Below are 14,632 nucleotides of genomic sequence, written 5' to 3'. Positions count from 1 at the left end.
ACTAGAGGTTTCTGAATGTGGATGAGGAGAGATGGGAGGAGCGTGAATTCACTTAAGCTACTGCAAAACAACCAATGCAGTAAAAGATCCTGAAAGCAAACGGAAGCCAGTAAAACACAATGCAGTACTGAGGGAGCAGCAATGCACGGCTGGCCATAGACCACACAGGACAGAGGGGGCGAGAGCGCAAAGCTGCTCAATATTGCACCATGCAGACCTGTCTCTGATAATTTCCAAGGCGGGTGGGTGGGGGGAACGGAAGGACACAGCCATGCAGCCTGCTGCTTACCTGCTCTCCTTGATGCTTTGTGCCTTGTGGACCTTCTTTCTGGTTCATTCCAGGCAGACAGGTAAGTTACCACCATTTATGATCGCCGCATGCAATGACCTTTAACTGGGCGCTTACCCTTTCCAGTGGTAAGGATGTGTCTGTCAGGTGCATGGTAGGAACCACACCGGTGCAATTAACATCATGCAGCTGCTAAGAACACGAGCTACATTTCATAGCTATGTGTTTGGGGGGATGGGAGGGGGAAGAGAGAGCATGTGTAAAGGGTACCTTTTTAAGAAAAGCCCCATTAAGATGGAGATCTTGCCACCATCACATCGCTGTCTGTACCCTGTGAGCAGTAAGAGTGGGTCAGACACTATTTCCCTGTCCACGCAGAGCGAGAGAGATTGGGGGGGGGATTTGTAATTGCAGCGAGAACAGCTTAGCATAGCGGGGCCAGCGGCGTGATCGTGTGCATTTCTCCCTCCCCGAGGAGCCGCCTTGTTGACGGAGATGGAGAGAAGGGCTGAAAACCGATTTATGGAGAAACAGAATATCGTCCCCCTCCGTCTGATTCCCCGCCCGGAAGACGGCACCCAGACTGGGCATGGGGTGCTCAACACTCGGGTCAGCAGCCGCTCGGATCGGAAGCAGGTCAGGAAGGTGGCTCGGTTCTCGCGATTGGCTCTGACTTTTTAAGTGGTGGGAGCCGGCAGCTGAGTATTTGGTGGCTTGTTGCCCCGGAGACGTGTCTTTGGTGAAATCGGCTCTTTCCAAATGCTAGTCATGTATGATGCTGCGCCATGCATAGAAATCACAGCAAAGGGGGAGGGGGCTTCGAAGTCAACCCACCAATGAGGTACACAGGATGCAGTTATCAACCTTGCACTGATCATCACAAAACCCTCCTGCTGCTGAGAGTGACCCTCTCTGCTTTAGTCTATAGCAAGAAGGGGTGACGCTGGGTTAGCTCAGGTTATTATTTTAAAACCTATTTTAGGTGTGGGGAGGGTTTCATAGCTACGTAAACCCTTGGTTGAGGTAGGGGCAATGGACCAAATGATCCTTTACTGCAAATTCCCTGAGTGTGGCTGATCTATGAATGCCGGGAAGATGTGCGTCTTCCAACTTCCTGCATCAGTGACAGTCTGGAGTTAGGTTGAGCCACTTGCTTTTAAGAATATGGGTGCATTTAACTCAGATTTTAAAAATAGGAAAGCTTTGGTTTTCCCTGGAATGCCATTTAGTGCTATATCAGTACCTTTGTACAACCAGAACAGAGAATTACTTTCCCAGAAAAAGTAAGAAATTGTGTTTAGAAAGGTGTTTTGTAATCCAGACAAAGGAATGTACTACAGGAGTACCAAGTACATCAGATAAAAGCAGTATTTACTTAAAAATGTTCTCAGTAAGATCTATCTATCTCTATCTCATTTCCTGGGGGTCCTGGGGGACAGTAATCCTACTGCACCGCCAAAAAAATTAGTCTAGAAATTGAAGGGATAGTTCTATTACCTTTTTTATTTCTCTTAATTTAAAATGGTCCTTAGGTGATTTTTTATAGAGATGATTTCTAGCTTTTTGAATCTAAGTGAGGATTTGTATAGAAAGGCTGATTTTGTTTACTTGTTTTTTAAAATTCACCCAGACAAAGAAATTTATTTGCAACAATGCTGCTGAAAAAATACTCATAGCAGTAAAGTAGTGCAATGTCAGTTTTTGAATGAATGTTGTGCATTATGATTGTGTTTAGTGAGCATGGACATACTTATTAAAACTGAAACAAAAATACAGTAATTGATGATAGCAATCACTTATTAAAAACTGTTTATATGTAAGTGGTTGCACATTAGTACCTAAACAGTGAACACTTGCAATCTACTATTACTCCAAAACTAATACTAATGGAAATAATTTTAGTCAATGTAATTCCAATTAAATTATATTTTTTGGTATGAATATCTTTTTACCTAATATTACAAAATGTTTCTCAGAACATGTCAAAGACAGATCCTGGAGTAAACATGCATTCTAGGTGACTGTTGTAATCCAAGATCATAGTAGGCTTAATTTTCCATCCAAAAATATATACATAGTAAATTTTTACATTTTTTGTTTTCTTCTGACAAACTTTGAAGGAAGTTCTGGCAATTTGTGTTCTCTTTGTATGGTTCAATAATATATTATTTCTTCATAGCACATTCAGTTACCTGTATACATCATTTATTTTCATCCTAAGTGAGTTTCCTGGTGCTGGGACTATATTTATGACATGATACAATACAATGTTTACAGCAGTTTTAAATGCTTTCAAGATATGTATAATTAAAAAAAAAAAGTCAAATAAATTGTGTCTCAGCATTTCAAAATCACTTGAGGACTCCTGAAGTTTTTGAACCATTCACATATTGTAACAGCACATGCCACATCTGTTACAAATATCTAAAATTGAAATCAAGTACAACATTACAATTCAAAATAGTGGCCTGGATCTCTGCCTAAACTGGAGACTAATAGGACTTCCTAGGTTCTTGAATAGTCTGTCTTTCCATACAGATGGTTTCAGATTTTTTATTTACCAACCCTGATGCTCCTGAAAAATTTGATGTTGCATTTCATCCATGTTTAACATTATGCAATGTTAATCTCATCCCTTTCACTCAAAAGAGAAATCTGTTGATTTAACATAAAAAGTTTAATTGTATTTTCAGCATAGTTTCTATACTGAGGCAAGCTTTAAAAAATGTTGTTAAGTGATCTGTTTTCTTCCCACCATTACTGATTACTAAAATATCAGTGTGCAACTAGAAGCTTTCCTGCTTCATAAATAAGCCTCCTTCTGCTACCTGATACATTCATAGTCTTTCCCCATGGTATAAGTAGCTGGCTGTTGCCCCATTGAAGGGATCAGTAATTACTTGTGATGGGAAGGGACGCTTGGAATATAGCCAGACCAAAAACAATGGGTCTGCACTGATTTTATATATTTTTCTTTTAGAAGGACGGATGCTTCTTAATTGAAAAGGGCATTGCACTGCCTCATCCCGGAGTTCTGAGTCATCTTGACAACATATGATCTGCAGCTCTGCTACATTTGCTTAAAGAAAGCTTTGAGGAGCTGCCTGTTTGGAAAGTATTTTTGCAGCACTGTAAAGTCTGAGAAGTGTATTGTTGAAGTTGGATAATTCAATATGCTGGCTATTATCGTGCAACACCCCACAATAAAACTTAACATTAGCTGCGATTTTGGTAGGTGTTTTGACTGCAGTAACAGAGTTAACTTTTGGGTTTGCTTCTACCTAGTGGCTCAGCAAAAGTTAAGTACTTTATAAAATTACATTATACATTTATTGAGTTATTAATTGTCTTCCTGTAGTACCTGCAATGTGCTAGATACTGTCCACACCCACACCGTCTCTACCTGAAAGAGTTTATGATCTAGGAAGACAAGTGACAAAGGGTTAGAGAACAAGGACAATCAAAATAAATACGATTTATATATATACACACACACACACACACTTTAAAATTATTAGATACATATTACTTATTTCTGACTGTTCTTCATTCTATCCATGACTAGTGGGCCAGTTTCTCGTAGGAGTTATGAAAGAGAATGAGTCTTGAGCAGAGACTTGAAGGAAAGGATTAGTTATGAATTAGTTCAGGAAGGACTTTCCATGCATAAGTGGCAGCATTCAAGAAGGCACCAAAGTGGTTGTAGGAGAAGCAGTCTAGGCTAGCATCTTTGGCAGAGCAGTAGTAATGGGCATAGGGACAACATGATAAGAGATGAGCAGATGTGTATGGAGGGCAGAGCTTTGTAAGGCCTTGAAGATTGGGACAACAAGCTGGATGTGATGGGAAAGGAAAATGGGGAGCAAGAGGAAGTATGGATGGGGATGACAATCACAGAACACTGGAGAAGGAGGATGATTTTAGTAGCTGTGTTTGAATTGATTAAAGATAGGAGGGATGGGGAGATATAGGTATCAGGGAAGCTAGAGAGGAGGAAGTTATACTAATCAATATGGGATATGATGAAGGCTGAATGAAAGTTTTACCTGTGTTAATAGAAAGAAGAGGTTAGAACTTAAATACAGAACTGAGTAGAAAGCTGCAAGATCTGGACCTAGCCTGGATGTGTGGGTTAAGGGATAGGGAAGAGTGAAAGATGACTCCTAGGTTATGGACTTGAGTGACAGAGGTTGGTGGAATTATTGGTAGTAACAGAATGGGGGAGAGTACAGGAAGAAATATAAATTAGTTTTTAGCTGTGTTGTTTAAGCTATTATTGAGGTGTGCAGCAGTAGATGTCAGAGGTTGAGTGGAGATTTGGGATTGGATTGAGGGAGACAGGTCAGGACCAGAAAGCTAGATTTCTGAATCATTGGCATAAAGATGGTAGCTGAAATCATGTGAGTGAATGAGATTGCACAACAAGAGGGTATAAAGGGAATAGAGATTCCTACAGAGATTGGGTTCTCCTCTCTTTTTCCTACAGAAAGAGGCTGAAGGTATTAGAGGAAGGAGAGGATGAAGATACAGAAGTCCAAGGAGGACAGGATATTAAGAAGGGTATGATTGACAGTGTCAGATGTCAAGGAGGGTAAGGATGGAGTTCAAGTTCTGAGATATGGCCATGAAGAGGTCCTTAATGACCTTATGACAGTTTCAGTCCAGAGGAAAGGGCAGAAGCTGCACTAGATGGGATCTAAACTGAAGTTTGGAGTCCCGAGAAAGGAGAGAATGGAGGCAGCTGAGACACAGATGGAGTAAAGAGATGGCCTTTTGAGGATGAGGAAGCCACAGCATGCCTGTATTGTGTGCGGATGGAGCCAGAGGAGAGAGAGGTCAAAAAGAAGGATGAGAGAAGGGGATGAATGAGGGCAAAGGCAGGCAGGAGGGGATGGATTTACAGTTTCAGTTTTGTCTAGGTTTCTAAAAATCTAGTTTCTGCAGCTAATTGTCATATTTGTGTTCAACTCACAAGGGCTTCTTTGGCTCTGAGCCTTGGTGTAATATACACAAAATATGTATACACAAAAATAGAAATTAATCACAGTTTTCATATAGCCACTCATTGGAAACCCCTAGACTTGAGCTCTTAAGGAGTGGAAGCAGGGTGTCCTCAGTGGAGGATCAAAGGCTGGCTAGCCCTTTAAGGGAAGCTGGGCTCAGCCTTGCCTGTGACTTAGCAGCTATTCTTCAGCCACGCTAGTGATCTAGAAACTAATGATCCAGCTGGGTGTGATGGAGCTTAATGAGAGACCCCAGCTGAGGGGGATCAGGGAGAGAACTCCTTAAATAGAGCTGTGAATGCAGTGGAGGGGGAGATTCAGGAGAGAGGAACAAGGAGAGTTCTTGGGGAAGTTAGGCTGGAAGGCCTAAAGGGAGCAGGGCAGGAATCCATGGGAAAGCCCTGAGCTAGGGCCTACAAGGAACAGAGACAGCCCTGAGATAAGCTTCCAGAGTCCCCAGACATGAAAAACCTGCTAGGATGAAGTACCATAGGAAAAGCTCTGCAGGGTCTGGGGGTAAGGGCCAAGAAGCAGAGAACTTCAGTGTAGCTCTAAAGAGTCAGACAAATGATCATTTGGACTTTTTATTACTCCAGAAGGGGGCTAAACTGAAGAGGTTACATGGCTGGAAGGCCAGGCCATGGAAGACTCAGAGGGAGATGGACTATCACAGGGCTGAAGAAGTGATAATCAGGGAGCACAAAAGAGGCAAAATCCCCTGCAACATAGTGCCCTAATGCCAGGGACCACTATGCTGGCGAGAGAAACCTAATGTATGGATCCATGTATCTCTAATTACAATGCCCCAGGCTGTTGGTCTTCAGAGCATAGTGCCAGGCAAATATTTGTCAAAATGTTTCATTGATCATGTGAAAGCTATGAAAGCTTTATTCCATATGATGGGCAGGTAGTAAATAGCAGGATGGCAATTAGTACTGCCCATTCTAGGTAGCCACATATTGATGTTGGTAGTATTTTGATCTACAGGATGGAATGGGGTCAGATGTAAAGGGGCTCAGGATTGGGTGCCAAGAAGTTTGGGTTCCATTTCTGATTCTATCTCCCTGTCTACAAAATGGGGACTATAATATATAACTATCCCATCATGCTTAATTTGTTTATCTTTCTAAAGTATGCTGGGACTTTTGGATGAAATGTGCAAGAGAGGGTGCCAAGTATTATCAGTGCACCCTGATACCATAGCAAAGGGCACTTAATAAATTAGTAATTAAATTATGCTGAGTTTTGTTCTACCTGCAGCAGCAGGACCTCATGGTGTGAATAATGTCTTCATGAGTCCAGAAACCTCTAGATTTTATTTAAAATAAAAACCCAGAACAAAACACTAATACAATATCTTCTAACAAAGTAGAAATGACTTTGTATTTCCCTATGACAGGACCCTAAACAACAAACAGAGCATACTATTAGTGTCCTGTAGCATTTTAACTACATCAGTGGCTTGAGAAATAGTCCTGTTGCTAAATAATAAAACAAACAGTTGAAAGTTCAAGTTGAAATTCACTCCACCCACAGAGAGCCTGAATATTTGGGCTCCGTGCGGGTAGAGTGCTTTGGTTTGAGAGGTGAATTTCACTTCCTAGCCTGAGACTGGAGACCTGGGCTGCTATGTTTCTTCTCTGACATCTGCTAACCTCATTTATGGGCTGAGATAGCAGCTGCCACCCCTCTGCACCAGTTGCAGGAGTTCTAAGGGCAACAGGATCTCTATAAACCCAAATTCCCATTGTGGCCTTCCACACTGACATGTGTGGCAGAGACTCTTTCTGTGGCACATATGGGAGTACACAGAATACTCTGTGGGTCAGATACTTTTTCAGTTCCCACCGTGCACTCCCTTCCCGTGCCTTCTCTCATGTGAAGGACTGTGTGCTGGCTCTAAAACCATGGGAGAATTTCATCTCTACCATTCAGAGCTGAAGAGAAGATCAGTCAAAGGTGAAGTTCTATCTAAATGATACCAACAGTTCCTTAGCCAGCCAGCTGTTTGATATTATAGTGACTCTAAAAAAAAAGTATAATCTGAGAAATAACCAACCATGTAGATTTCAAATCTATTCTAAATCTCCTGTAGAATTCTGTATTTGTTTAGGACTTGATCTTGTACCACTGATATCTGAGAGCTTTCTGCCTATTGTAGATTAGTAGGTTACTGCCCGCTATATAACAATGTACTAGCTTTAGTTACCTTGTCCTGTCTAACTTTATTTGTTTCACCCATCTTCTGCATCTTGTCATAAAGCTAGATTGGGAGATCTCTGGTGCAAGGTATGTCATCTTATGACTTGTTTATAGAGAGCCTAGCACAATGGGGGCCCTGATTCTTGATTGGGATCTCTAGATACTACTATAATACACAAATAATACTAATCTCATATAATTGGAGTCAAGTGAAGAATTTGCAACAAGGAATGTATTTGTCTTCCCTTCTATTTTCTGTTCTGATGTTGGCAGATTTGGTCTGTTCTGTTATTTTTCATGTTAAGTAGTTCAAACAGTTAGTAACTAATAATAATTAATGGAGTACTTGTGGCACCTTAGAGACTAACCAATTTTTTTGAGCATAAGCTTTCGTGAGCTACAGCTCACTTCATTGGATGCATACTGTGAAAAGTGTAGAAGATCTTTTTATACACACAAAGCATGAAAAAATACCTCCCCCAACCCCACTCTCCTGCTGGTAATAGCTTATCTAAAGTGATCACTCTCCTTACAATGTGTATGATAATCAAGGTGGGCCATTTCCAGCACAAATCCAGGGTTTAACAAGAACGTCGGGAAGGGGGGCAGGGAGGGTAGAAAACAACAAGGGGAAATAGGTTACCTTGCATAATGACTTAGCCACTCCCAGTCTCTATTCAAGCCTAAATTAATTGTATCCAATTTGCAAATGAATTCCAATTCAGCAGTCTCTCGCTGGAGTCTGGATTAGAAGTTTTTCTGTTGTAATATCGCAACTTTCATGTCTGTAATTGCGTGACCAGAGAGACTGAAGTGTTCTCCGACTGGTTTATGAACGTTATAATTCTTGAAATCTGATGTGTCCATTTATTCTTTTACGTAAAGACCGTCCAGTTTGACCAACTTACATGGCAGAGGGGCATTGCTGGCACAGGATGGCATATATCACATTGGTGGATGTGCAGGTGAACAAGCCTCTGATAGTGTGGCTGATGTTATTAGGGCCTGTGATGGTGTCCCCTGAATAGATATGTGGGCACAGTTGGCAACGGGCTTTGTTGCAAGGATAGGTTCCTGGGTTAGTGGTTCTGTTGTGTGGCGTGTGGTTGCTGGTGAGTATCTGCTTCAGGTTGTGGGGCTGTCTGTAGGCAAGGACTGGACTGTCTCCCAAGATTTGTGAGAGTGTTGGGTCATCCTTCAGGATAGGTTGTAGATCCTTAATAATGCTTTGGAGGGGTTTTAGTTGGGGGCTGAAGGTGACGGCTAGTGGTGTTCTGTTATTTTCTTTGTTAGGCCTGTCCTGTAGTAGGTGACTTCTGGGAACTCTTCTGGCTCTATCATTTTGTTTCTTCACTTCCACAGGTGGGTATTGTAGTTGTAAGAATGCTTGATAGAGTTCTTGTAGGTGTTTGTCTCTGTCTGAGGGGTTGGAGCAAATGCGGTTGTATCGCAGAGCTTGGCTGTAGACAATGTATCGTGTGGTGTGGGCATGGTGAAAGCTGGAGGCATGTAGGTAGGAATAGCGGTCAGTAGGTTTCCGGTATAGGGTGGTGTTTATGTGACCATCGTTTATTAGCACTGTAGTGTCCAGGAAGTGGATCTCTTGTGTGGACTGGACCAGGCTGAGGTTGATGGTGGGACACCATCACAGGGCCTAATAACATCAGCCACACTATCAGAGGCTCGTTCACCTACACATCCACCAATGTGATATATGCCATCCTGTGCCAGCAATGCCCCTCTGCCATGTACATTGGTCAAACTGGACAGTCTCTACGTAAAAGAGTAAATGGACACAAATCAGATGTCAAGAATTATAACATTCATAAACCAGTCGGAGAATACTTCAATCTCTCTGGTCACGCGATTACAGACATGAAAGTTGCGATATTAAAACAGAAAAACTTCTAATCCAGACTCCAGCGAGAGACTGCTGAATTGGAATTCATTTGCAAAATGGATACAATTAACTTAGGCTTGAATAGAGACTGGGAGTGGCTAAGTCATTATGCAAGGTAACCTATTTCCCCTTGTTTTTTCCTACCCCCCCCAGACGTTCTTGTTAAACCCTGGATTTGTGCTGGAAATGGCCTACCTTGATTATCATACACATTGTAAGGAGAGTGATCACTTTAGATAAGCTATTACCAGCAGGAGAGTGGGGTTGGGGGAGGTATTTTTTCATGCTTTGTGTGTATAAAAAGATCTTCTACACTTTCCACAGTATGCATCTGATGAAGTGAGCTGTAGCTCATGAAAGCTTATGCTCAAATAAATTGGTTAGTCTCCAAGGTGCCACAAGTACTCCTTTTCTTTTTGCGAATACAGACTAACACGGCTGTTACTCTGAAACCAGTAATTAATGGAGCTCTCTGACTGTAGAATAGGCTAAAGAAGAAGCGCAAGATTCTGGGAGTGACAAGGCAATCACTGTTGGAAAGAGACACATGGTGAAAAATAGTCTGATTTCTCCACTTTCTTTTGTCCCTTTCAGTGTACTGGCCAGTAATTGATGGCTCTGGTAGAAACACAGACACAGTTTGTAATAAATCCATCATGAAACTTAGGGCAAAACAAAGGCTAAGTCTGGACCGAGACTATAGCAGCTAAGAAACGTGTCCACTCAATTTGCTGCCAGGCTCAGCCTCCTTTCCCCACAATAAAACAAAGTTGAGTGGGGTTTGGCAAAATATATGCAGTACTTTCCTGCTTTTAGACTCTCTGATGGAGCTCCTTAACATAAACATAGGAACAGCATGCACACAGCCACCTTAGCTCTTCATGAATAGGTGACTGATATTTAATTAAAATAGCAATACCATGTTTAGGTGCAAGTTCTGCCCTCAAGGAGGGGAAAAGAGTGCTGAAACCAAAACTTTTTTTGATCTCAGCCTGCAGTAAGGGCAGCACAACTTCAGCAGGATTTTGCCCTTTGATATCTGAAGTTCTGATGGGGACAGGGCTACCAGCTGTGCACTTTTGCAAATTAAAGTGGACTTGCAAGTAGTGTGTTTGGCATTTTAGCGATATAGCATATTTTTATTTTATAGTCTACTTTAGCCATCTCTATATAAATACCCTTTCTGTACAAACTTCTTTCAGGAGAATTCCCTCCTCGCAGATCAGATTTTCGATCACGAACAAATGAATTTACTTAAAAACAGTATCCCAAAACCTAAGTTCATTTCATATTGTGAAAATTACTATCCTAGAACACACATTCCTGTAATGTTGCATTAGGCCTGGGATTTTCCAAGACTCCTAAGGGATTTAGATGTCCAAATCCCAATGAAATCTGCGCATTGTGAGGTTTTTATATTGTCAGAGGAGGAAAAAAAAAAATTGACCCCAGAAACCAGTCCTTAATTCCATAAAGGATCCACACATATGCAGCATGTAAGGCCTTGGAAGGATTAGGGGTCAGTAAGGCTTATAGGAAGTCATGACTCTTTTTCCAGTCTTTGCTTGTTCTGCCATGTGCATCATAATAATCATATGCATTATCAGATCTAAGCTTGATAGGGAGTGAGCCCAGATCTGACTCTAGTAGAATTACTCATGATTTATACCGGTATCAGTGAGTTCAGCATCAAACCCAACATTTCTCTTCCACTTCTTATTGCACATAACTTACTTACATGGCCCATGCTGCAGACATTTTCTTATTACGCTACATTCATGTTGCTTAGAGGTGACTTGCATTACAGATATTGTCATAGTTATGATATGTGCTGTTAACACATAGCTATCTGCATTGCTAGCCTTGCTCGTTGTCCTTACATATTGTGACAATGCTCAGACCTTGTCTCAGTGGGTCCCATGCTTCCTGGGGGATTATGCTAGCCTCAGAGGCTTACTGTGACCCTCTACATAACCCTTCTCTCTCTAGAGGCAAGGGTCACAGCCTACAGAGCCATTTTCATTATAAGCCAGCAAGGGAGGTGAGGAGAAGTTATCCTCCCTTGCACAGTCTCTGTTGTCTCCCAGTCTCAGTGATTAGTCAGGGAACAGAGGGGAGAACCCAGGCCAACCCTCTACTCTAGGCTCCAGCTCAGGGACCTTGATAGTAGCAGCTCTTAGTAGCTGACTTTTTGGAAACAGGACAAGTACAATTCCCTGGGTCTCTTCCCCACAGCAGTCCCTACTTCCTCAATATCTGTGTCACCTTTACCTCAGGGCCTCCTTTCTTGTGCCTGATAAAGTTTGTACTGCTCCATAGCTCCCTTCTACAGCTCCTAACACCCCACCCACTAAGTGGGAAGGTTTTAACTAGTTTCAGCCAGCCCCTGATTGGCTTCAGGTGTTCCAATCAACCTAGTTGTCTCCACTGCTTTCTGGAAGGATCTTAATTGGCCCCAGGTGTCTTGATTAACCTGGAGCAACTGCCATTTGGTTACCATGGTAACAGGGATTTGTTTAGCCTGGGGCTAACATACCTGTTTCTCACTACTTTCCAGTAGCCATCTGGCTTTGCCCTTTCACAATATCTAAATCCAAAATGCCATTCCAAAGAAAGGAGTGTAATCAGGATCTGCCCAATCTGTCATTGGACCCTGCCACTTCCTCACTTTAACCTTCTTGGACTTTTCAATAATTGCCCCCAGCCTTTCATGTGAGTCAAATAACACTCCTTTGTGGGGTCTGGTTTATTACAAGAACCTCACAGTTCAAATCTCAACTGAAGTCAAAACAAGTGTTTCCCCCTATCCCCAGGTTCTTCAGCCTCTTGCTGGACTCAACATTTTTTCCCAAAATGCAGGTTCTGCTGCCTGGCATTTCCTCAATTGTCTCCCATTTCAGTCTGTTGCTCCTTTAAGGCTTCTGCTACTTCTCCTCTGCAGGTAGCTGTAGCCAGGTACGTCCCTCTGGCTGGTATGGAGAGTTCCTCCCCCAGTCCTCTTTGAACCCAGGTCCCCTCTAGATCTGAAAGAAGAGCCTACAGTTCTCTCTCCTTTTTCTCACTGATACAGAAGGCTCCTGCTTATAGGAAGTCCCCCCCCCCCCCCAGCTACTTTCAGATAATCCTTGACACCTCAACTAACTACTGGCCCAAACCCATATCCGTCACCTGGGGACGGATAACTAGGCACTGGTGGGGCTCAGCGCAATTACCTAAAAGGGCCAGCTCACCCTGTGACAGTGGATTATAGATGATATTGCCAGACTTGTATTTGCTGTTCTTGTCCTTCTGCTGAAAAGGATCTTTTTTGATTCCTGAATAAACTTCCTTCATTCTACTTCCTAAAAACTACAAACACTGGGCCAACCGAGATTGTGCATGTGTGTGTATATCCTCTCAATAAAAACAACACAAAGGAGATCAAACAAGCTTGCATGTAATGGATGTGACATCTGAAGCTTGTCAAGCCATGAGCTAATAAATCCTCATTTTATCTATGGAAAGATTGCAGTGACCCTCTGTGGATATCTCTTCATCGGGTATCATCTCTTCTATTTTTCAATATCAACATCTTTGCTTCAAACATGACATCAGTTTGCCAGCTATGCAGATGCAAAGCTTCCAGACGGGGAAGCAATTTTGTCTGTTCTTTCCTTTTGTTTTCTCATTGTTTCTGGGATGGCTTGTAGAATTACCAGAAAACAGTTTGGAGCATGTGACACAAAGGCAGATGGGGTATGAGCCTTTGGTTTTTATGGTCACAGCTGCTCCTTGCTGGGCACTCCTGCAATCATCTTTGAAAGGAAAGGGAATCATTGGTGGCTATGGGGAGAACTTTTTAAAGGAAGCGAGGGAGCAGTGACATGTATCATGAGCCCAAAGGAGACGAGAATTGGCTGCTTCTTTTGAGACCAAGCTTAGTGAGGTGAGGATTTTTACAGCAGGAAGTCTGAATCCTGCACAATCTTTTTGATCTTCTAGTGAGAGGACTCATCTCAGGGGAAACTTAATTTTCTGCAGAAACTTTATAGTCAAACAAAAGAGAAGGAAAAAGTAGCCGAGCGGCCTTATGTCCAAGCAAACAGGCCGGACTGGATCTTTTCAAACCATATTATGTGTTTGTATAATATATGTTCACCGCCACCTTCTGAAATGTTTTCTGGAATGATAGCTAGGACAGAAAGTTCTGAAAAAGTGACTCTTGTGCTGGAAATTGAAGTTAACATCATGTATATAAGTATGTGACAAAAGGTAAGCAGAAAGCAAGGGAAAACAACAATTAGTGATAGAATAATTTGACTAATAGAGCAAACAACAGAGCAGTTTGAAAACTGGATCCAAGCAAGGACAGTTAGCATATTAGGCATAGCTGTTGGGACTGAGCCAATAGACAGTGCCTTTTGGTGACCTTTACAATAGCTTTACTAACTGTATTTTCCTACTCTTCTGTAATGAGTGGTTTGACTCTGAAGGTGGACCCTATTATGCCACCCTTATTCATGCTGAGTTGGGCCTTATTTCAATTAGTTTTTTTGCAGAGTAAGGCATTACTCAGCATTTCTTAATCAGGATCTAGCCCAAGAGCTGACAACACATTCAGTAAGAAGGTGCTTTGAAAGTCTCTGTTACCTTAAAGTGGCTTATTCTCCGGCGAGAATAAGCACAAGTCCCTTAACTTTTTCTTTTAACTTTGATTAATTAAGAACAAGAACAAATGAATATAAAATGGCCATCAACAAGTTTAGGCTTGAAATTAGATGAAGACTTCTAACTATCAGAGGAGTGAAGTTCTGAAAAAGCCTTCCAAGGGGAGCAGTGGGGGCAAACAAACCTAATTTGTTTCCAGGTAGAGCTTGATAAGTTTATGGAAGGGATGATATGACAAAGTTGCCTACCAAGGCATATGGCCCATCTATGCCTGCGATTAGCAAATATCTTGAATGGCTGGGGATGGGACACTAGATGGGGAGGGCTCTGAGTTACTACAGAAAATTTTTTCCCAGGTGCTTGGCTGGTAGGTCTTGTCCACATGTTCAAGGTCTGACTGATTGCCATATTTCAGGTTAGGAAGGAATTTCCCCCTATGTCAGATTGGCAGAGACACTGAGGGTTTTTCATCTTCCTCTGCAGCCTGGGGCACAGGTCACTTGCTGATCTGAACTAGAGTAAATGGTGGATTTTCTGTAACTTGAAATCTTTAAATCAAGACTTGAGGACTTCAGTAGCCCAGCCAGAGAT

The 14,632-nt window shown here is 42.1% G+C and overlaps 1 protein-coding gene across 1 annotated transcript in view; it reads left to right on the top strand.

Annotated features, from left to right (window-relative positions):
• The first annotated feature begins 271 nt into the window (after positions 1-271).
• The window catches only part of ADAM22 (ADAM metallopeptidase domain 22), a 194,153-nt gene continuing 179,792 nt past the window's right edge, over positions 272-14,632 (top strand). Inside the window, exons 1-2 of the mRNA XM_077809423.1 lie at positions 272-350; positions 765-925. Coding sequence (XP_077665549.1) covers positions 272-350; positions 765-925 — 240 coding nt within the window. The remainder of the gene's footprint in view (positions 351-764; positions 926-14,632) is intronic.

Source organism: Eretmochelys imbricata, chromosome 2 (assembly GCF_965152235.1).
Source record: "Eretmochelys imbricata isolate rEreImb1 chromosome 2, rEreImb1.hap1, whole genome shotgun sequence".
In the NCBI taxonomy this organism is placed as follows: Eukaryota; Metazoa; Chordata; order Testudines; family Cheloniidae; genus Eretmochelys; species Eretmochelys imbricata.
Note: the sequence above shows the minus strand (reverse complement) of the source record. Positions and strands in the feature narration are given on the sequence as shown.